A 25,154-nucleotide genomic window follows, 5' to 3' on the forward strand; every position below is an offset into this window, starting at 1 on the left:
TTTGTAATTATTATCATATGATCGACATTAATAATTCAGATCTAAAATCTGACTTCCTTAAAAGTTAACATGACTATAAATAACATGAGCGCATAAAAAGTACAATAGAAAAAAGATTTGTAATTAGTTAATGCGACATGTTGAGTCTACTGTAGAATTAGTGACTAAAATGGCAACATTACTAACAATCTACATATTATTTATGAAATATATATGATCGTTATCCATATTGAAAAGTGACATTTATTTATAATTTAATAATTAAAATTAATTAACTCATTTTTTATCATTAAAATTCAATTACAAAAATCTCTTGCTCTCTTGTACATCGATTTTATCGTAAATGTGTTACAATACATTGAAGAAAAAAAAAAAAAACATCTTCGCTTCACAAGATCGATAACGAGTTGATCACTTATGTATAAACATAAAGATTTAAAATCTTATAATTAATATTATTTTAAATCTCCGGAAGATATTGTTTCTAGTTTTTATTAATATTAATAATATACTTTCAAATGACTCTCGTTAGTCTTAATAAATTTAAAGTGCCATTAATTAACATACACTAGACATTAAACCAACTTATTCAGCATTCACGAGATCAATAAAATAATTTAATGGAAGATAAATACTTGTTTTATGTGACTACAACGATAATCACCCATTTAGTAAAAGGAAAATATATGAAGCCTTATAAGAAGATACAAAATTATCCTTACGAGTGAAAAATCAGAACTAGACTCATAGGTCAAAGATCATCCATACCACAATCTCTATATACTTCATGATTTATGTCGATAGCGATACGATCGATCGACCTCTCGTTCATATGGGATAAAGCACGACACTCCTTTCACCATTAAACAATTTGTCATTGTTATAAACGATAACTGATTGTCCTAAAGATCAACTCATCAAATATTTCCCATTTTTCCTCGCTGTATTATTTAACATTATATAACCAAATATTATCTTAAATAAATTTTATTTAATTTTCTTCTTTTCATTTTTTATGAAAAAACGTTTAAAAATTTATTAAATAAAATTTATATCCATGCTTTTTGTTAATAAATACAATATCTATTTTTATTCTTTTTTTAAAACATTACATTGTATTCATTAATTTTATATCAAAAAAATAGTCATTTATTAAAAAAAAACACCTCGGTTTTTTTTCTCTTTAAAAGCATAGATTGTTATTCAATTTAATAAAATTTTATACTGGAAAAAAAATTTAGAAAAATATTATTCCACTGTCATTAAATTAAAAAACAATATAATAAAAAACGAGAGATCGACGAAATATCCTCAACTACAGCAATAATAATAAAAAAAAAAAATGTAATAAAAAAGCTAAATATGAATTAAAAAAATATCATTAATCTCTCTTAATATAATTCTGTGATAGTTGGTAGATAATGAAATTGTGGAGAGCGCCTTCAAGTGTCTTAAGAAAGCCCTGCCACTGACCTTTCTCGTAGTTGATTTGTCGTTCCTGCTGTCGCGCATTGTCAGCCGCAACCTTCAGCAATCCTTGAATATTCCTCAGCAGTGTTTCTGTACTCGAGACTGAGGGGTCTTGCGCCCCTTGTGATACCGCAACCGCAGCTGAGGCTATTTGGGAATAATTGAGCGCTTGTGGACTTTCAGATCCTGGCGCGGGTAAGGGAAGATTTTCCGGAACATCCGAGAGATCTGAAAGAGAAATAAAAATATGAATATTTATTTATCAACAGGTGGATTTCGTGCTGAGCAGGCATAAAAATATTTAAATGTATAGGTCAGACATATTATAGTGGTATTAATAAATTGGGCGGGTGTAAACGGCCGACAACGACGTTTCTTCTGGTCAAAGACTTATGTAAGGTGCGTGTCTCGAAGTCGTAACCTCCGTAGAATCCGCTTGTTGCCCTTCGGCTCTCTAATTTAACGTCAACCAAATCCAAATAAGCTTTCCTTGATCTTTCGGACATTTCTCTTCTCGCAAGAGAAACGCTCACCGATTAGTACAATCGCGCGGGTGGCGAGAGACGCATGAAAATAAAAGAGTCAATGTCTTATGGTTATTGCCAAGTGAGTGCTAGTGGACAAGATGTCTGCGTGGGTTCTTATTCCTCTCTTCTCGTCTCTTCGAGCACTAAGTGACCACTCGTGCTTCTTTCTGCGCCCACACCGACGCGACATCACTGGCTAAAGAGCAAGAGAGAACCGCGCGCGTGCTTTATGGCCAATGATATGTGTATTTATTGTATCGTCTTTTAATTATCAGCGTGCGCACCTACAACGAAACGGCATTCTGTTACTTATTGCCCAACGGCGTCTCTCGCGATCGGATTTAATGCTCGCGCCTTCTAACCATCTGCCGGCACCCTTTTGATATCGGTCTTCCTCTTTTTCCTTCACTCTTGCCTTTATCTTTCACGGGAAACCATTACAATTATCAGGAAAAAATAAAATAACTAAAAATCTATATAACATGAACTGACTTTTCTCCAATAGCGCATTGTCTTTTTTTCTTTGTTTCATTTGCCATTCGCTTCTTTTTAGCTATTCGGATTTCTCTTTGCCACTGAAGAATCGGCAAATCAGAGTTTAATTCTAAGAAAGAGAAACATGAACGCAGCTATAGAGGGTGAGAAGGGAGACCCGCGCGCGGAGGACTAAGTCTCATTAAATCAGAACGGCATTCCACGGGCGTGTACACTCCCACGGACATTCGATGGGGTTCTACTTCGATCACCGTAGGTAGGATGTACCGGTGCATACAACACGCTGAGAGACACGAGGCCACCGCCCCTCCCGATTCCTCCGCACGCACCAGACTACTGGGTCAAGATGCATATTTTATCGTCATTTTTATTCAACACCATCTTCTCAATACCTTATTTTCCTTTCATTTCGAACGCTATCCTAAAAAAATACCTGCATTTTATTTTATCTGCAACCTCTTAAGGGGTAATGAAAGACAGGTCATACATTTTAAGCACAAGCTTTATTCGCAACTAATAAATTAAAATTTTTTTTCCATGAAATCCGAAAATCATAATTTAAAAAGACCTTTAAATTATTATTTTTCAAAAAAAGTAGCGATTCTCATGTTGTGACCATGGAATTATAATTTGTTTTGCTAATTACAAAAATTTAGTTTCTCTTGAAAAGCAGGAAATAGAATATTTTTCAATAATTAATATTATTTATCCTTCATTTTAAAAATATAAACAACTGAAACTATTTGATGACCATTCTTTAAATCATTAACTCTGCAACTAATTATTTATAATGATTATTAATTATTTTAATGATGAAATTATTTTAATTATTTTTAATTATTGTTATTATTGTAATTATTACAACTAGAATGGATTGCTTTTATAAAATAATCTGCCTCTCATAAGACTTAAAAATGAATGTTGAACATGGCCCTTGTGATATTTTTATGTCCCTTCGGATTTGACTGAAAGTTATCTTGGCCAGGCGTTAATTGGGTCCAACCGAACTAATCGAGAGTCATGATAGTCTCGACTTGAGCGGGCCTACGTTATACGAACGCGAACATCAGACCAAAGCCATCGTTTGGCAGAGATGATCGATGAGTGGCTTTGACCTGCCAGTCGTCCTCTTCTGGAGCTCATTCTATGGCTTGGTGGCCACATCCAACTGGACCGATATAATTATTTCTCCGCGTGTTGTTAGATAAAGAAAAGAAATTTTTAAAAACAAGATCAACGGACTTTTCACGGTGACGGACGTATATATTCCTGGCATCGATAAAAGATTGCCACTTCTCTTTTGCTAATTGCCCTTCTTTCACATTTACTCCTATACCTTCTTTTCCTTTTTTTTACTCTTCAATAATCTCACTCTTGCTTTCTTTCGTTATTTTAAATCTCCGACATTATAACTTCACCGTCGTTCATCACTGTCCAACGTACTCGATAATTAATGAACGACTCCCTCTTAATTTTTTTTCTTCTACAAGACTAATCAAAACGTGAATTTTTCTTCGACTAAAATATTAGGGATAAAAATATTGAGCATTTTATGAAATGCCGACCTTCATCCTTTTCGTTATCATCCTCCAAGTCGTCTGAAAGGTTGTCATCTTCTTCCTCGTCATCTTGAGAACGATGTGACGCAGCTCCTTCACTTCCTGATGGTTCACCAACACTACCACTTCCAGCAGTTTTTGAAAGATTCAACACTGGACTGTGACCATTCGAAGAGCCTGTAAATATATATTTGAATTAATTTATTGGAAATGTTGAAATAAATGAGGTGACATTTGTTTTTTGATGAAGGAAGACTTGTGAATGTGATGAATAAAAATATTATGACTAAAGTGATGAAATGCTATTAAGTTATTTGGGTCTGATACTGTATAAGTTAATAAGTAGGATTGCCTAGATGGTCAATCGATCTAATCTAAACAAGACTAGAATCCATGACAAGTTGATGGATTTTATTTGCACGCAACATCTCCCTATTTGGACATCTACAAGTCTCTATCGAATCTCTTATATTCTCTTTCATTTCCCTAGAATTTTCCCAGTCTATTTGATATCCCACAGCATTTTAATCCTGACGTGGATGGATTCTATTTGGGCAGAGAGACCACAGAGGTGACGCATGGGGGCCCACCATTCAAGTCTTTTACCATTGCCAGAGGTACGAGAAGTGAAATGGAAAATGAAATTGGATAAAGAGAAGAAGAAAAAGGGAATACAAAAGAGAGTACTTTCCTAGTCAAACGAATTCGCTGGAATAAATCGAGCTCGAAAGGTCGATGAGTGAAGGCAATAGAACAAAAATGGATTTCTAAAAAGTCGCCATCAACATGCAAAAGGGAGAAGAGATGGCGTAGAAAATGAGAGACGTCGAAGCGAGATAAAGGGTTCGGCCAGACGGATTAAAATATTACGAGGAATCAGAGAGAAAGGCGCGCGGTGCCGCGAGGCAAGTTTGGGTCCCGAAACCTGATATCTAAGATTCTCTCCCTCTTACTCCTTTATCGAACTCTCTTCTGTAGAACACCAAATGCAGCCCCGGGCCCATCTGTATCTATATAAAACGAAATAAAAACGGAAGAACAAAGGTGCCCGGAAGAAACGACGTAGGAGGGACAAGAAGAGAAACGTCGAGTAGGATTTTTCTACGTGGCTAAGCTTCGATTTAGATCGATCCATCTAACGCATTATCTTAATTCGAGTGACATATTATTTCCGTTTAGGATTTTGAATGAATTATTGAATTAGCTAATTAGTTACATTCTCAGAATAATGTATTTGTTCGTTGTTTTTATTAGTTTTTAGTTCTCTTTCACTTTCATTCATTATTTTGTTTCTTTTTTCAGGAATGGAAGAGCAAGATTAAGATTACAACCTTTGTGCACTATTTTAATAAATTATTCCAAAACTGGTACAGCAAGATGACTATTCCATAGGAATTTATTATCTGCGCCCTCTTAAATCTATCAGTGACTTCAGTGTCTATAAGGTCACTGATTCCTTCAATAACCCAATTGACACTGGATAATTAATTAATAATTACCAAAGTCACTTAATACTTTGTAATAAAATTTTTACAAAGTTTTTCTTTCAAGCTTGAAGTGTTCCTAATAGATGGAAAGACCACTTTATTGTTGATATCAGTGGGAAAATGTCCATTTTTAAATTATTGTTGAGAAGGTATAAATGGTTGCTTTTCAAGATTAATGGATTTTATCTAATGGATGAATAAGTAAAGAAATATTTACCGTTGTGCGAACTGAGATCTCTTGGTTTGTGATCCAACGCCAGCGCTCTTTCAGCATCTCCTCTTTCTTCTCTCAACCTGCAACAGACAAACATCACATTGAGAATATAACAAGAAATATTCTAGTGCGTTAATAAATTTCTGATTTCAATGATTGAACATATAAGTTATCTGTTTCTTTCTCAAGTTCTTGACTACAAACTAATAATTAAGTAATTATTCTACGATTGCGCGTGGGCTGCTAAGTAAGGGTTTTCATGTTGAATCATCTTACATATCGTGATTCCCGTCATATTCAATCTAACAGTTTCTCTAGACATCTGTAAAGACCTCGAGAAACTTGATACATGTACAACAAAGTTAGGAAAAAATTCTTGCAAAAAAAAAATAACAATAAAGACAAATAAGGAATGAAGAGAAAATTTTTTAATTAATTTATATGTTGCTGCAGAGTGGAAAAAAGTTATGACAAATTTCATAAGCAGACAAAACTTGATAAACTCGCTGTAAATGTCAAAGTAGCGATGAAAGTCAGCAAGTTGGAATTTTTTATTTTCTCAAACTTACTTAATTTTATTTTTTATTTCAGTAAAACTGAAATCAAGGGGGTTGGAGAGTAACCACCCGTGGCAAAAATCATTAAGATTTCTTGGCAACTCCTGTATAGTAGAATGAGTTGATGTAAATGACAGTGTGTGACCCTCGGGGGTTAGAGAAACTGGAAAACAACCCTAGGTCATAACAATAAAACCCCTTTTTTCCGCGTTTCAACGGCCCCAGGGTCATTAATGTGGCTACGAAATAGAACTTTTTCATTTAACACGAGAAGTGGTTGTAAAAATGTAATCTAATATTAAAAAGTCAAAAGATAGTATAACAGTGATTAGAACTTGGAACTTGTTCATTTATTTCATTTCTTCATCTCATCATTATTTTTTTTTCATTTCACTATCGGAGTTTATTTTTATTCCTTTTTCTTTGTAAAAGCTTTTTCACACCTCGAATCGAACCGCGGACCATTAAGTAAGAAGTTAATATCATTAAACATAATATTGGGCGCATCTGGGAGCCACAGAGCACTTACTAACCCCCGACAAACGCCTCAAACCCCCTCATTTTCTACATCGCGAGAACTCTCTCTCTCTCCCTTTCTCTCTGCTCCCACTTTTTCATCCCCCCGTGAAAACCATTCGCTCTTCGGTTACATCACTGCCTCGTTGCTCCCTCGCGCCTTAATTTTTTAATGAGAAAATGCTTTCAAAGAGGCAAAAGAGAGATACAACGTCTACGAGCAATAAGTCACGAACTGATGGGCTCGTGGTCGTTGAGACCACAAAATATACTGAAGAAAATTCTCCAAAAACATTTCCTCCCTTTTTCTCTAAAACACTTCATTTATTTTTATTTTTACTGATATTTTTCTAATTTCCACAAACATTTGTGTCCTTTAAATTACATAAATAAAAAATGTATTATTAAAATCTCTCTCTAGAGCATTAAAATTTTTATTTACTCTTGCACTTTGAAAATATTATCATTTTTACATTTTTTAAAATAAAATTAATGAAAAGTAAATTATTAAATTAAATATGAAATTTTATTATGTGTTTTTATTGAAAAAAAAATTAATTGGCGGAGTAGAGGGATGGATTTTGAGAGCTAAATAAAAAATGGTGATTTTTGTTGTACCTCATGATGTAACAGCACTCTAATGTTCAGTCTAGACAGAAAAACAACGATATATTAAATGTGTAATTAACCGAATCTAATACAAAGTTCCCTGGCACCTTGAAAACTGCTCTATCTCACCGGTTTCTCTCCCAACACGCGTGTAAATTTATCTCAACTCTTGCTTCCATGTAGTAGAAATTATAACTACACGCATATCAGACGTAGACTGTTCTTGAATATACAAGAACCGTTTGTAAACCTCGTACCCCGTGTATTCATACATTACCGCTTTCATTATCTGCAGCCTTCTCAATTCTGTGTATCTAGAGAATAATTAGTGACGCTGCCAAGCGAAGTCTACCACGTTTGTGCTTTATTAAATATTATATTGCAATAAAAAACAACTTACCCCTAATAAAAATTATTTTTTTAAAATTTAATTAATAAATAAAAATAAAAAGTACATCCTGAGAATTTTTAATGATGATTAAAGATACTTCTGATGAACATCAGAAGCTTGATACATTTCATTTTATGTAATTAATGAAATAATAATTATTATTATGGTAAAATGCACTCCATTTTAATTTTATATTTAAATTGCAATGAAAAAATTGAAAAAAGAGCTGCAATTACTATCAATAAATAAAAATATGTAAAAATAAAGATAATCATAACGTTGAAGTCTACTTTTAATTTTAATAAAGTTATAACGTGCTTATTTGGAGGTAGATGCATGTCATAAAATAAAAAATTAAAACATCACGAAGGATCGTCATGAGAAGCATCAGAAGAACAGACATGTAATAACTTGCCATCACAATTTATATTTATATATAAAATATTTCCCTGTATCCCTTTGGTCTATAACGATATATATCATTTGTGAAAATTTTCTCGACTTTTGCTCTCCCTCAACGAGCTGCGATAATGATGACAACAATTGTAATATCGAGAGAACAAAGGACTTGTGTTCATGAATACCAGAGAGAGTTATGCTTTTTAGATCGTAGGACATGCCTACAGGCATTTCCAATAAATTTGTTGGGTGGCGAGAAATTGAACGAAAATGTAAACCAAAGTGAAACGTATCCAAATATTTTGGTAACAAAAAAAGTTCTTTTTTTATGTGCTCATAAATAATTGTTGATAATAATTAATCGTTGACTTTAATTAATAGATTGCAATACACAAAGGAATTTTTAGCTTTGTCTGAAACAATATCCTCCTCATTAGGAGCCCAAGAGCAGTCTCCAGTATCATTAATATCCGAGCTGGAAGAAACTTACGAGAGGGAATAATAAACAGCCACGAAGTAGACTAAAGGAATGAGGGAAAGGGTGAGTCTGCAAACGGACCAGTAACACGATCCAGTAAAGGAAATTCCATGAAAGTGTCATTTGATGCAAAGAAGAGTGTTCTGTCATTCTTCCAGTTCTTTATACTTCATCTCATACTTTATAATTGTACATGGAAGACAAGCAAATGAAATATCAAATTACTCAAGTTCTCTTTGACAATGTCTTGAAGGAATAAATTCACTTACGGATATTGAAAATATTATCCAACACGTTCAGAACATTTATCAAATTGGTCAGTAGCCAAAAAGATGGAGAATCGAGCAGATGGTTCGAGGGGTTCGAAGATTCAATCAGTAGATGCCTAGGATTCCATTGATGTCGATAAGACCAAGGAAGAAATAAGATGTTTCGGACAATGAAATTTTGTTGTTTGAATTTCTTGGAAAAAGGGTAATGAACTTTTGCGAGGAAAACCATTTTTACTGAATCGTCTCTTAGGTTACAATAAAAAAATTTGAAACTTGACAAAAAAAATCACAACATGAATAAAACATTGCAAGCGGTGCAGAAAAATGTTATTTATTTATTTTAAATAAATTAAATTTAATTAATGACTTTTAAATGATTAAATATAATTAATTTTCTTTCCTCCTTCATAAACAAATCATTATTATTCGTAATTCAAATATATTGTTTTAAAGAAAGTAATTAAAAAAAAATTTTATTTTCAATAGTTTAAATAAATTATTGTTTACCATTGATTTATTTTGTTGATAAATTTCGTGATTGCGGGATGTTGAGTGATAAGCTCAAAAAAAATTTTTTAGAAGCAATAAAAATGCTAACACAGATCCAAGACCTTCAACAATCTCAAATAGACTTAAAGATCCTTCTTTCATCAACTTCTCCCCATCGCTACCTTGACTAATAGATCCAAGCAGCAGTCATGACACAATCATACACCAACTACGCAGCTTCATATCAATCCAAAAGAGAAGGAAGCTCGCGCTTCCCTGGGGGTAACAAGTCGCTGATAAATGATCTTGCACCCGGCACAGCAGACGATTGAGATTAATTTCGCGGATGTTACATCCGATCCTAAGCTCGATCTTTTAGGAGCGTTTCCTGCGCCACCAGGGGTGTTGTGTAAATAAACAACGATAGAAAGATGTAGAAAACTAGCAAAACGGAAGTTCAAAAAAGCGTAGTCACGTTTGATCATTTTGAGAAGGTGAAAGTTGTATGAAAAGGAAAAAAATCTGAATGGAGAGTCTTCAATTATGCCGAATAACGTTCAATTATTTTATCTGCTGAAGAGAAGAAGTCAGAAAACAAGTCACGACTTATGATGATATTGGACGAAATAATTAGACATCCCCTTTTGACCTCTTTACATATTTCTTTTCCTACATCTTCCTTCCGTCTACTTCTCTAATTCATTGTATCGCTGTTTGAAGTTTAACGAATAATCGATCTGCTTTTTCCCTCGTTTCTACACTGTGATGCAGCTAATTATGCATCCCCCAACGGAACCCCCATGGACAGGAAATGAGACTCCCTGAGTTCCGTTTATTCGTCTTTTCGCTCCTTCTATCTTATAACCAACCAAGATACAAAGTCGAATGTACAGTTGGTGGATTAAGTCGAGATACAGCTAAGACGTTAACCCCCAAGTTTATGTTTCGTCGAGCGACAGCGGTTTAATTAGATGACGGCGATTCGCCTGGGATACGTTTATTGAACTAAATTGTTTTCTTAGCTAATACTAGCGATAACAAGAGTTAAAATCGACTTTCCACACGCTTAGAAAGACAATGCGAGATTTTACTAGAGATTAGAGAGGAAAATATCAAGTCATTTAAGAGAAAATGACACTTTTCCTTATGACTTTGCTTTCCCCTTTTCAAATACTGCTCGTTTTGATGATCTAAATTTTGCAGGGGTACTTTTGAGTCCTTTCTCAGCTCTGATATGTATACATCTACCGAGGGATGGGAAACGAAATTGTCTAGATATTTAGTTGGAGCTAGAAAGGGTTTGAATTATGAAATACTGTGTGGTAGATGTATTGTGTATCTCCTGTGATGCTCTGATGCTTGGAATAGTAAAAGGGACATCACAAAATACACGGTCATGGTGAGATAATAGATCCAAAAGATGTAGTCAAGTCTTATCCACCCTTATAAAGCTTTCAGAGAAGCAAAAAACATTTTTCAATCTCCACTGACTTTATGATAGAAATCGTAGCGCGTGTCCATGACTTTCGAGAAACATTTGTACATAAATCTGAAAATTATGAGGTTCTTTTTTTTTTTACTTCTTTTCGTCACATTGCCATTCCCCTTCTCTCACTGGCATATGCCTGAAAACGCGTAACGGAGAGATAACACGACCCCTTTCTATTTCTACGACCCTACCGCACCCTCTACCTCACGGTTCTTCTGTACCCAATGTCGAAATGTAAACCACACTGTGACTGGATAAGTCGATGATGTGCAGTTTAAATTTTCTACAATGCGGGAGAAAGTGTATTCGAATATAAATCAGAATCAGGAGAAAATAAAAATCACTTTCCAGCATTGTGGTGAGTACGTGGATGATTCGATTAAGGACTATCGATGGTCGTTATAGAGCCCAAGGGACCCAGAGAAGAGACCGAAAAAAAAGGAAGACACGAGGTGGCTTATCGTGGTTCATAGGGATCGAGTCTTGATCTCTTCCATCGAAAGTCACTCAACATTTCACCCCCAATCCCATTCTTGAAGATTTTTTTTACGATTTTGCTTCTTTATTACTTTCTTCATGTCCAAAGCAGAAAGCTATTGAACAATTTTTTATGAATTTTACTCTTCTTAGTAATTTAATTATTTTTTTTTTGTTTTTCGGAGTTATTGATCTAGAATACAACAGTAAGTTAGGTATGCACGCATGCTATGAATAATTCCATTTCGATTTACCCCTTTTCATACCCCTCAGGCCTAAGGGATGCGTAGATGCTTAGAGAGTAAGGGGGGTTGGTTTGACTCGTGTGCTTAGGGGTTGAACATTGACGATAAGTCTCTCATGTTCAATCACTCTCTCTCGCTCTCTCTCCCTCGACAATTGTTGCCCGAATGCTCAGCCGCCAGGCAAAACGCAAATAAACTCAAACTACCCTCTACACTACCCCCTTACCATCACTGTAAAGTGCAGATTGAAGAAAAATATACCCTCTAGCTAGTGCAACCGATCTTTGTTTCTTTAAAACATCTAGCTTTTATATACACTTTCAATTTTAAAAAGTAACACTTGTCATTGTGTTACGATTAATATTATTTTGTTCAATGGTTTATGCTTTTCTTTTTCAAGTCAATTTGCATATCAATATTAATCGAAATACAATTACTCAAGTGGCATGTAATTTTTTAAAAATTAAATTGTTTGAAAAGAAATACCTAATTATTATTCCATACTGAATGCTCATGTTTTATTTCAATTAATAAATCATTAAATTGTCTTTGATGAATAATAAGCTCATAGTAGCATTGGAAAAAAATTTAATTTTTATTTTAAAATACTTAGTTGAAATAAAAAAATAGAATACGACTCTATGGAAATGATTAAATAAATTATAAAAAGAGTTGGGTATTAATTTCATTAAGTAAAACAATTATAACTGAAAGTTAATTGATTGAATGATAAAAATTGAGCAGTAACTTTTTTAAGGGCAAAAAAAAAATTTTTCTTCTATCAACTGTTATGATATACACGAATAACTCCATAATGAAAATGCGTATGCACATGAATATATATCAAAGCTTCCACCTTTTTCCTATCCATTTTTGTGTAGACACTTTTCTAAACTCTCTTATCAGGTTTGCGCAAGAATAAGATTCGACGACGCTTCCGAAAACCATAACCGTACCGGTAACTGCCACCCTCTGACTGATCGAACTTATTCTTTTCCCAACACCTCTCAACCCCAATCCCCCACAAGAGAGTTTCGATAATATTTTGCAAGCGAAGAAACGTTATTTTTCTAGAAAATTGAATAGTCGAAATGAAATTGGTATTTTTTCGATGTCTTCTTTGTAAATTTAACGGGGTAGCTATTCCTCACACCAAGAGATATGTTATATCATAAAAGAACGACAGCATCACACGTTTCACGGCACTTAAAAATACGGATGGTGAATTAATGAAATAAAATACACGCATTGTAGAGCTTTTAACGTGGCCACCCTCTGTTTCCTCATTTTTCTCTCATTCACCCTCGTTGTTACTTCATATCCTCACTATCCTACCTCTTTCTCACCTTCTCATCAACCTTCAGTTAATTTCTAACCCTCTCGCTCAGGGAAAAGTGAAAGAGAATGTGCCAAGGGGTAGTATATTAAGCGACACTTGGAATTACAAATAACAAATTGCAATTTGATTCCCTGTGCGTGAGCCTCAGTTTCTCTCCCTGGGCCAAAGGCGTAATTTATCATTACAGCAGACAATTTGGTGACGTTTTACTCCACTCCGATTCTCTAACACCCCGAGGAAGGGTGTTACAACCCTCAAGGCCGAACAAAAATCATTTGGCCAAGGGTCACTCATATGACGATGACCAAAATTTCAATTTGATCCTCGGAAGGAATGAATTCAAACGGAAAACGATACCGAAAAGTATTTCCAACGTGGCGTGAGACCTCGGGGTCCCAAACAAATAGGAGTGAGATGAGAAAAGCTGGTGGAAGATTGTAAATCGCGGGACAAAGTGGTAGGGATGAGAAAAAGGGGCATGGTAAAAAGAGGTGGGGTAGTACGCGGCTAAAGGCGCATCCCTTGAGCTGTATCGATCGTTGACTTTAAAATTCAAAGAGACCGACAATGGCGTTGTTCCCTTTCCTAGGTATCAGAAGAGAAAGCTCACTACAATATCATATTCCGTTCCTTTTCGTTTCATTGTCTGGACCCAAATCCTGCGCTAATAATAAAAGATCGCTACCTTCTTAGCTATGTGGACTGCGAAAAAATGAAATGGCAAATATGGCAATGAGAAGCATTAGAAGAAGTAAGCGAATAAGACTTGGGGCGACTTCCGAGAGCCTTCCTAACTTTAGTACTACATCATCTTGGCCGATAGCAGACTATAATACTCCGTTGAAAAGTTTTGAATTCCACGTGAATTTAATATTCCGAACAAGCTCCTAAGTATGTACATATAACTTTGATATATATACATTTCTTTTGCCTTTATCATTTTTTTTATGGTTCCATTTCAGTTTCCTCCTGTGCAGCTGCTCTGTTCAAAGAGAGATAATAAATCCATTTGTCGTAATAAACAGTAAAAATTATTTAATGACTGCTATTTTTAATGGTAAATGAAATGAAAGTAATCAAAGATTTTATTAGCCAATAAATGAGGGAAATAAAGATTTGAAAAATTATAAAATCATCATCGTGTTGTTGTATGTATCCCATTCTATCCCTCTAACACGTGTCACCCTATATGCATCCCTACTACATTCGCAAATGCGAACAAGTTTCTAGAGTGAAGAAGAGTTGGCGATACAGGTACACCTGAGCTGAAATTAAATGTTTAGAGGGATACAAAATGAAATATTTAGCGATCCAAAGAGGGTTGAAGTCTATAGGGTTGTCAAACCCCTAACTACTCATGTTCTTTATTCCTTTTGTTAGTCACATAAAGTCTCTGTAGTTCTGTCAGGTGCATTTAAAATGTCAAACACAATTTTAATTTGTACGACATTTTTTGTTCATTACTACAAGTTTAAAATTTCTGCTGGGTTGTTATGAACAACAAAGGACTAATAGTTTCATGTGGAATGCATTTGTTTTGTAATCATTTGCATGTGGCATATAAATTTACTAAAATGGATTAATTAAAAGATTTTTTTAAATAGAGATTTGTGAGTGAATGACTTTCAGTAAATGTAAAATGCAGGAAAATGATTTTTCAAAGGAACTGTTATTTTATTTGATGGCAGTAAATTTATAGAAAAACAATTGTTGATGTTTGTTTTGATGTGTGCAAGTGGCAGGCAATCAATTTACAGATGGAATATCGTACCAAATTATTTATTATATTCATTTGAAACTGTTTATTTAACAAAAATAGAATAAATAAAAGACTAAAAGCTTTTAAACTTGACTGTTTTTAATGAAAATTCAATTATAATGAACTTTATAAGTAAAGAAAAATTACTTAAATAAGTTGAAATTAATTGAAAAAAATAGAATTTAAAATAAAATTGTTGAATAATAACGAAAGTTTTGGTTAAAAGTTAAAAAATGAACAACCTGCTGAAATAAATAAAAAAAAATCAAGGTCATTTATCAAAAGGTACATTCACCCTACACCAATGTACCCAAGTAACTTCTTGATGTCTTTGAAAAATATGTAAAACACCATGTCACACACCTAAAAGTTCATACCAATGGATGACATCTAAAATAATAAAAGTTACTGTCATTTGTCAGGGACATTTCTTTTTATCTCTTCTACTTCCTCCATTTCGTGCACCACATCGTAATTTCGCGACGTGCCAGCTGCGACTTTGAACGTCACTTTCTTCAACAGAACATTTAGGTTCTCCCTTTCCACTTCTGGATAAGTAGCTCCCTTAATTTTACGATCTACCCGATGACTTGTGTCACGAGACATGAAGTTGTAGGATGAGTTCCCTTCTTGAAATTTTACATATTGCAATAAGATTTGCCAGAACAATTTCGTATGACTCTTTTATTTCTTTAAAGAACATTCAAATTGCTTTTTTTTTCTTTTGTCAATTAAATTATTTACACTTGACAGTCTACAAAGGAATAAAGAAAATGAATTTTTATGCAAGAATTGCCCTATGGGTTTTAGTGAATTTATTCAAAATCCATTTTTGCTTTGAGATATTTTTTTTCCAACATCTTTTGCAATTTTAATTTAAACAGTATTATAAAATATTCAAAACAGGATAAATAATCGCTACAGTAGTTAGAAGCATCGAAATTATTCCAAAACAAGCAAAATTATTCAAATTTAATGTAAAACAAAAATATAATATTACTTTTAATCGAAAAAAATAATGAAAAAATATTATTTAGAATGATTTTTATATGATTAATAAAAGATAATAAATATTTAAAAATGAAGAAGACCGAAAAGAGAATTCTCATAGCTAGCTATGACACACAAGTACTCCAGGTAATCCCATTTTTCGTTTATGATTCAGACGCTAATAAAATAATATCCACAGACGTTCTGGCAATAATATGGTGAAACAAATGTGCCAGACGACTTTTATGAAGCGATCACACGAATATATAATACAAAAATCTTTTTTTCTCTTAACTCTTGTACTTTCTACCACACACATAAATGCGAAATAAAATCCACGATTCAAACTGACATAGGGCGTAATGATGGTTAAGAGAAGACAGGATAAAATGTTAAATACGACCGCTGAACACCGGGGGCCACCAATAAAATCCTCATAAAATAGTCTCTGAAATAATGCACCTGCTTCGAATGAGACCAGACATTCATGTCCGAGAGGAATGTGACGTCGTGGCTGTATGTTTGCAAATATGCTCAGTCCAGCCTACATTACCAATTAGCTACATCCCCTCGGCTATTTTACAAATATCCATACGTCAAGATTGCTCTGAGATATCAAATTTATTTCATTTTTTTTTTTTATTTGCTACTATCGTTGTGGTGCTACCCATCGACCACTTAAGCTAGAAAGTCATTCGAACTCGTTTATTTTAAGAGAGAAAAAACAAATTTAAACCACTGCGATATGACAAATGGTTTTTGGCTATATCACATGAGAGAAGAAGGGTGACGAGGATCAAACTTTGGCTTGGTGTTACATATCACGGATAAAGAGTGTAACTGCGAAGGAGAAAGATAAAAGTATATATACTAGAGGATAAAATGAAGAAAAAATAACCGAGAGGGAATAAAAAAGACGTTGTGGGAGCAAGCCAACTCAATCCACAGATGCGTCGTGACTGATGGTCCACACTTCCAGATGTACTTCTCTAGTCAATCCCTCTTCTCTTATTCTCTGCTACTTTGTTCACTGTGTACTTTTATTGATGCTTGTTTGTTCAGTTTGCTCCAAAATACCATCAATGCATAAACCCTATCGCAAAATGGAATTTAGTGAAGAAATAAAAATAGAAAGATTGAAGAGATTGATTTGGAAACACTTTTAAGAATATTTTTACAGTATGATACATATACGTGTAAACTTGGTGTCATCTCATGTTAGCTTTCATCAGATGATTAAGTCTCCTATTCATTTTTTCCCTCTGAGACATGTGTGTTTTATTTTCTTTGCCGCTTTGGTGTAACCATTTGTTGATTTACATCAACCACATTTAAATATTATCGAGCAATAAGCTAAAGATTAAATCATTCGTCGAGTTGGTTTTACTTTATTTCATTAGTTGTGAGCACTCACGAGAAATATACCGAGGCTATGTAAATTGAAGAGGTCACGATGGTTTTACATATTTCATCAGTGAATCAGGAGAACGAGAGACAGAGAGAAAGATGAAGGGGGGCATATGTGTATGTCGATAGAATACGAAGCAGACTGAAAAGTGCACGCGAAGCGTTTTGTCGAGTGTTTTATGGAAAGCTTTAGAATTGTAGATTTTCTGTGCTCTGGCGATTTATGAGCACCGTAGTAATACTTGGTTGGTGCTGCTTGCAAGTCTGCAAAAGAGTGTCACTGAGTCTAGATAGCTCTATATGTTCCTCTATAACTTTCAAACTGGAATAATATTATTTAAATTTCAATTCTTATATATTCTCTTTCACCAGCTATCAGAGTCCAAAGAAATTCACTCCATTTCTTTACACTTTCCAATGGCATAATCGAGACGCCAGAGGTGTCAGAAACATTTTTAGAATCATGATAAATAGAACGAGGTTTCAATTGGAAAACGATTACTCTCTTCTAGAGTGACCAAACAAACTATACCTTCAGTGATATGTCATTTGTCACACCAACTTAGTCACCCTCCAAGGCTTTTGTCAGTATCAGAACTTTTTTTTTTTAATTTTCCTTTCACCAACATCATAAAAATCTTCTTTTATTAATGACTAAGTCGAGAGAAAATTCAATCTAAAATTTTGTCGTATCATAGCTAAACAATTGATTCAGTCGTTTTAATTAAAAGTTATTTAACTGGAAAATTTATTATCAATGAATATCAATAATTACCTACAGCAATGGATTCATCTCTTAAACCTAATCATCCTCTGTCATTTAACAGTTAAGAAAAAAAAGATATGTTGCCTCAAAAAACATTAAATTAATTAAAATAATAATGACTATTTATTGTTATTAACTGAAATGTTTAAAAATAAAAATTCATTATTTTTAAATACACTTGTTAGATTTATTAATAAAAAAATGGCAATAAAAATATTCTGATAATGAATGAATATTGTTGAAAGGCTATTAATGTCATATGAGCACTTCCGAAATGTACAGTAAGATTGGAGTGAAATGAAAAAACAAATACAGAAACAGGAGAAGTTAATTGAAAAAATCAGGAAACATCATGGTTAAATATACCCAACCAAATATTTCCATGAATGGGGAGAATTGATATCAAATGTATATAATGGAAAGAAGAATTGACCACCAAAAGAGCAATGGAGAAGTGGAGAGAGTGCGAGGATGGTAAGGGTTTCACTGGCACTTTTGATAATGAACTAATATTTGCGGTGTCCGAGACCACGTTTGTGCAGCTCGAAACGCTGTGTTTCATGTAGGATAGCATCAGAGATCCCATGTGTATACCCACCCATGTCGATTCCCTCCCTGAATGTGCTCTTCCACCTCATGCTTCCAGGTCATAGGTGCGTCCAGCATATTCACTCGCGGTCGCGTGTTATCAACGACCCTTTAACAAATACGCACTTTAGCCCCTGAGGCCACAGATCCCACGATCCTGACAATCTGCTCTCAACGCAAATTTTTTCTTACTCTTCCTCTAATAAATATTGTAGTCTTTTAAAGGATCAATTATCTCGTATTACGCAAATAATTTAATAATTACCCTTTCATATAACTTATTACGATAATTATTTTCGTTTTTATCTTGTTGGAAAATGGTTTGCAAAAAATTTTGATGGAAGATGTTAATGAAGTTATTTGAAGATTATATTCAAGAAGAAGAAGAAGAAGAAGAAGAAGAGCTAGGGTATAATAATAATGAGAGAGAATTGCATGTCACACGAATATAAATAAGTGTTGGCTCCAGGTTTCTAGCTGCAGACGATGGGAAAACAGTAGGAGAGTGTTTCTTCTCTTGACCTCGTATGTAATATACTAGCGTGTATGGTGTGTGTCGAAGGAAACCATTTAATAACAATATATCTTAGCTACCACAATACTAACATACACCTTACGTCTCCTTGAATCAGGAGAGAAAAGGTAAAATGAGCAACAGCCAACAACTATTGTGCTCTCGCGGTAGTTGGTATTTGTTTTCGGGGCTGATTTACAGGGATCCGCGACATTTCTGTAATTAAATTCTATCTTAACACGCTCTCACACAATATTTGCGGACAAAGCTTCCCTTCTTGGTAATATTTCCTGGAAAATAACTACTCATGACTTCAAACTGTTTGCTATAAACTATCTATTTTTTTTTTTTATTTAACAATGAAAACAGTATAATAAAATTTTTATAATAAATTTAAAATCCTTGTTAAATGTATTTTTAAAATAAAAATAAATAATGCTATTATTTTCCTGATGGAATTAATTTTTATTGATGAAATAAATTTTTTAAAAATGAATAAAAACGATGAAAAATTATTTTATAAATAACTGATGCAGAAAAAAAGTTTCTGCAAGTTTTTACGACATGGAAACTTGTTCAAAGAAAATTCTAATTGACTAAATGGAATCTACATCAAGTGAAAAAAAAATAAAAATTAATGAGCCAAGAGAGGAAAGAGACTACAATATTGATCATACGAAAAATTAACAAGACTTGTAAGTAAAGAGTGAAGACGTGTCGACAATTTCATGCTTCATTAACGTACGATAGGCGTTGCCAGGAATACTTGAACGTACTGTTATGTACATTTAGATGCATATATGACGTTTAATCGTATATAATACATTATACTAAACTTACACAATTACAGCACGACTAATTATGTTTTTAATTAATCATCATTTTGTCACCTACACAAATGCATCACTATTGAAACTGGGTCTTACCCGATTATTGCATCAGGAAGCCGCTTTGTCGCGTGCCAAGTTTGCTCGGCACCTCGTTATACTCTGACGTCTTCTAATAATGCACCCTACTACAACACGCCCTCCGGTAACTCTCTTCCTCTTTTTTATTGTCTACTACTTCTTATGACGTGTACTTACACTCTTTGCTACTTTATTTCGTCTCAATTGATTGACAGAAGTCTCTTAATGATCCGTAAAAATTATTTTTAACGGGTTTATTCACGTTATCCCTCTGTTAATTCCATCATACAACGTCTACAATTTATTTCCAAACATAATAAAGTGAAAAAAAAATCATAATAAAATATAAAAAATATTAGAAATATTGAAAATGAGATATTTCGTTGTAAATATAGTAAATTAATTAAATTGTTAAAAATAAGGATATTTTTATAATAGGAGTAGAATTATTTATTGTCTGTAATTATTACGTTGAAATAAATCATTTCTAATGTATATTTATAAACTTTCGAAAAAGATTACTCAAAATCGAAACTTGTCAAAAAATAGGCCACGCAAATTTGCGGATCTCTAAAAAATTTGCTAAATTTATTCGTCTCGACTTGACCCTTGACGCAATTTAATTCACGTTGAAGCGATTATTCGACTGAAAAATTTAACAAAGAGGGATCTATCAACGAGGATCGATGCCAATAATCATAATTGATTCTCAGAAAGGATCTACTAAAATTGATTGTGTTGCCCTTCTCTAAACTATAAAATATTTATATAATTTTTTCTGATCTCAGATTCGTTTTGTTTTTCTACCTACGATGATATTCTTGATCACGCAAACGACTTACTTCAAAAATTTATAATCATTCAACCATTCTATAACAAAAGCACTAAATCATCTATCAACCATACTATTCAACCCAGTGACAAATTAATTGTTTTAATTCGCTAAAAAATAAGTCAATTGTTAATAATTAAAAACTCACAAACTTTAATCTGATCAACTGTAAATTTCGTAAGGCTGTGCATTGTTAATTATCAGATATCACAAAGTCTACTGACAAGTTAAAGCTGCAGTATTAATCATAACGTCCCAGCTCTACTGACCATGCACGTATACACATTTCCCTGCATTGCTATGTACGTATTTAATCATATGTATGCACATGTATCGTCTACAGTGTGTGCTCAAGCGCTTCAGTGCCGACAGTTCGTTTGAACGCAATTAGTAGTTGAGACCGATAGTTAACACATTATCTATATATTAATCGATGAATATAATCAGCCTTTCTACACGATTCTTAATTTTTTCATTACTTTATTGCCTCACAACTATCACAACGAATTAACCTAACGAGTTTATCAATGGACATAATAGCTGCTAATAGGAAAAAAAAAACTATAAATTCACGGTTATGAAAGGTTTTCATGCTCAAACCAATGCTTTTTATGGTCATTAATGATAAATGAAAAGAAAAACAGTAGAAAGTCGTCATGAATTTATATCATTATGTTTTCTAAAATTTTTTTTCGATTGATAATAATAATTTATAAAAGATATTTACTCCAAAAGACACATAAATTACTCCAAATTAATTGAATCCAATTTTTTGAAGTAATTTTTACTCAACTATTATTTCCAATTATAAACTATTTATTTTTATAATTATTGAGTTCTTTATTTTTAATAAAAGCATTGAAAACTGTTGATATATTTTATGTAAACGAATGAAGAAAAAAAATGTTTACAGAGTAATGAAATCTTTTTAATGCGTTGTTTCACTATGACAGTTTCCCCAAATTCCATCACGTCGCTATCTGCATTTTTCTTGTTTCTGGGCTACTAAATATGTTTAAAGCTTTAGCTCCAGTCGAACAAGCAGTCAAGGGAAAGAAGGCTCAACTTTATGAATATTATTTTCCAGCAGATGTCTTTCCCGATAAGACGTCGCCGTCAGTGTAATTAATGACATCTTGGAAACACGACTGAGAGAGATGGAAAACATCTAGAGGTCGAAGGGTGAAAGAGCTGATAAGAAGCATCAAAGGGAGGGCGAAGAGTCGACGATAGCCGGGGGTATACGACAATGCGCGTGAATTATGCTACAATGACTGGGTAGTTTTAAAGCCAGGAAGTCGACATTAGCAGTGTGCCCTCGGCACATTGATACTAGCTGCTTTCTATTGCTACACCAGAACCATTAATATTACTTTATTGAGGCTGCGAGTTCACATCAGACCTTAGAGTAGGTATATACATTGAGTCAAATGCTACCTTTTCACGAAAATTTCCAAGTTAACTTTATTAATAATAACGTCTTCAAGTCATTTTATCAAAAGTTTAAAATTTCATTCTCCCTTTAAAACTCCATATTCCATACAATTTTCAGCTCATCAGCTATAATTAATTACACTTTGTTATTTTTTCAAACAATAAATTAACAAACAACAACTCTAAGTATCGAAAATAAACAAAGAGAACACTTCAAACGATAATAAAAATGTCTAATTACTTTTAATAAATTAATACATATGCGTGTTTGAAACTCATAGAAAATACTTTTCCTCAAGTAGAAGATTAATTGAAGATAAATAACATTTTACAATGCATAAAATAATGATTTTTTATTCGTAAATAATTATTCAGTGATTAAATTATCTGAACACAAAAGATAATTTATATGAAAATAATTTTATTTCTTAAATAAATAAATAATAATTCCCATATATTATTAAATTCAGATAAAAGGGAAAAATTTATTTATAATAGGCATTGAAAAATCTACAAGTCAGAAGGTAGTAATATTATTACAGAGCATAATGATATTGCGTGACAGAAACGTAAGCACAAGTGAAATATAAAGCCGGTTAATAGAATATATAGGGAGAACGTCTATGTGCTACATGATTTTATCAATTGAAACAAATCATCTGACGTTGTTATATAAATAAAAAAAACTGATGATAAATTTTAAATAAAATGGCGACTGCACTCAAATGAACAATTAATCATTCAAAGTATATCCAATTAAATAACAATAAATTAATAAAAAAAAAAGTAAAAATAAAAAACAATTAGTTCTAGTAAATTAATTTGAAAATAAATCCTGAAGATTTAAGAGATTTTATTGAGTGTAATAAAAATGGAATAAGTTTCTTTCTTTGAAGAGGATTGAAGAGAACTCGTAAATAACAAGTCAAGTCTGTTTAGTTGGGATTGGATGTTCCAAATGGATTAGCATAAACAAATCATCTGGATTAAAGCGGCCGCGAGAGTGAGACAGAGAAAGGGAAAAGGGGTACAATCCTCGGAAGCATGTAAAATCAAAAGGACAAACAATTAATAACCCAAAGCGCGAAGGGCGAACGATTAATCAGAATTAAACTGTAAGTTAAATACTCGCGGGCACTGAGTCAGGGTGAAGGTAAAGGCAAGTTGGGAATAAACAAAGGTTTACATCAGTGTCAGTCGCAACAAGTCCGATTTCGTCTAGGGCTACTTGCCATGAATATTCACTGGCCTCCTGTACTGCCTGTCCCGTTCGATTCATCGAACTGAGACCTCGAATGGTCCGAGTCAAAGGCTGAAATCACAATACGCGTTTGTCCGGTTGACGTAGCCTGGCCGCGCAAAGCAAATAGAGAGTAAGCGATGGGGCAAAAGAGAAAGGGTGTCACAAAACTATACTTGTATGGTTGTTGTAGTGTATATATGGATGAGGGAAACTCACCTAAACGTGAGACAGAGAAAGTCCACGAGAGGGTTACCAGTGGTCATTGGCTTTGAATTGGAAATTACGTTTTGAACGACCAAGTGTCGATTCCAACCCCTGCATTATACTATGCCTTATCGAAATTTGCAACCCTCACTCGCAAATCCCTTTTATATTTCACAACAAATTTTTCCACGATTGAAAAAGTCGCCAATTTCGCGTCAATCACATGCTAAAATTATTCGCCAACTTTGGATTATTGATTTATTTTTAAATGTTTTATTGTTATTTATTTTGGCTGACCTTTTTGGAGTATATTATGATCTCATGTATAATCACATATTGTTTAAAGCATAATTAAAGAAAAAAATATTTTTTAAATATTTAATACATTTTATTTACTCAATTTTTTTTTTATCTGAAAGTGTTCCTCAAATGATTATTTTGTCATTGAAGAACGAAACACTAGCTGAAGGGTAGCAAAGCGGTAGTAATAGGGTAGTAGTATTACAGTATATTGTAGGAAAACGTAATCAAGCCCATGTGTGACCATAATTCATTGCTACTAGAGTAGTTATTTAATAAAACAATCAATCTAATTGTTGTTAATTATAAAAATTAATATTTAATCATTGCATTATTTTATTCTTGATACAATAAATTTACCGACTAATTTAATCAATATCTAATAAATTATGACTGTCTATTGTTAAGAAATATTATAAAATACTTTCAATAAATTTTTAATCACTATTTTATTATTAAATAAATGATTAACTCCATAATGAGTGTATAAAATAATTGATAATCGATACTATAATAAAAAAAGGTCTGATTATTTAAAAACCACTTGAATAATAAATAGTAAATTTTTATAAATAAATTAATTACAATCACTAATCAAGCTAGTGTGTGAAATGTAAATGTAGATATGATTTAGAACAAGCCTACTACAGTAGTCGCAAGTGGTGTGAGATAAGCCCTTTTGCTACCGAGAGTATTCTGCGACAGTCGAATAATTTAATCCCTAAATGATGAACGGGAATGTCGCGACGATGATCTGCGTCGCGTGAAGTGACAAGTGGTTAGGATCACCGGGGAAACCTCGTGGTAGACGTGAGAGTATACCCAGCAGAACGTCGCACCATCCTAGGAGGGGTTGGTGTGGGCACTCGTGCAAGCGGTCGCGGTGGTTAGAGAGTGAAGCGATGAGATCAGTGAGATTGAGAGGGAAGAGAGGATGCACCAACCGTACAAATCATGTTGGCATTACCGCGTCAAGCGAGGAATCAACCCGTCACATGCCCGGAAACTCGATGTTGACGGTAATACTGATTTATCGGAAATGCAACGCGGTTTGATGCGTTTGCGATCGCATGTTCGATACGTTTCACATTTTTTACATCTATCCGGATACAAGCCATTTTTCGGTTAATTGGGAATTATGAGACTATCACGTATCGTGAAAATTCGATCAGCAAAGATTAATCGCTAATTTATTT

The 25,154-nt window shown here is 33.5% G+C and overlaps 1 protein-coding gene across 5 annotated transcripts in view; it reads right to left on the minus strand.

The window, feature by feature from the left end:
- dac (dachshund) overlaps positions 1-25,154 on the minus strand; it is a 159,037-nt gene that overhangs the window by 57,662 nt on the left and 76,221 nt on the right. For all 5 annotated transcript variants that reach the window (XM_035094883.1, XM_035094882.1, XM_035094881.1 and 2 more), the window contains 3 exons: positions 5,756-5,832; positions 4,058-4,228; positions 1,474-1,698 (listed from right to left, as the gene is read on the minus strand). In XM_035094883.1, the coding sequence (XP_034950774.1) occupies positions 1,474-1,698; positions 4,058-4,228; positions 5,756-5,832 (473 nt within the window). The remainder of the gene's footprint in view (positions 1-1,473; positions 1,699-4,057; positions 4,229-5,755; positions 5,833-25,154) is intronic.

The sequence above is a fragment of the Chelonus insularis genome, unplaced genomic scaffold, assembly GCF_013357705.1.
Source record: "Chelonus insularis isolate UGA/USDA-ARS -01 unplaced genomic scaffold, ASM1335770v1 scaffold_714_pilon, whole genome shotgun sequence".
In the NCBI taxonomy this organism is placed as follows: domain Eukaryota; kingdom Metazoa; phylum Arthropoda; class Insecta; order Hymenoptera; family Braconidae; genus Chelonus; species Chelonus insularis.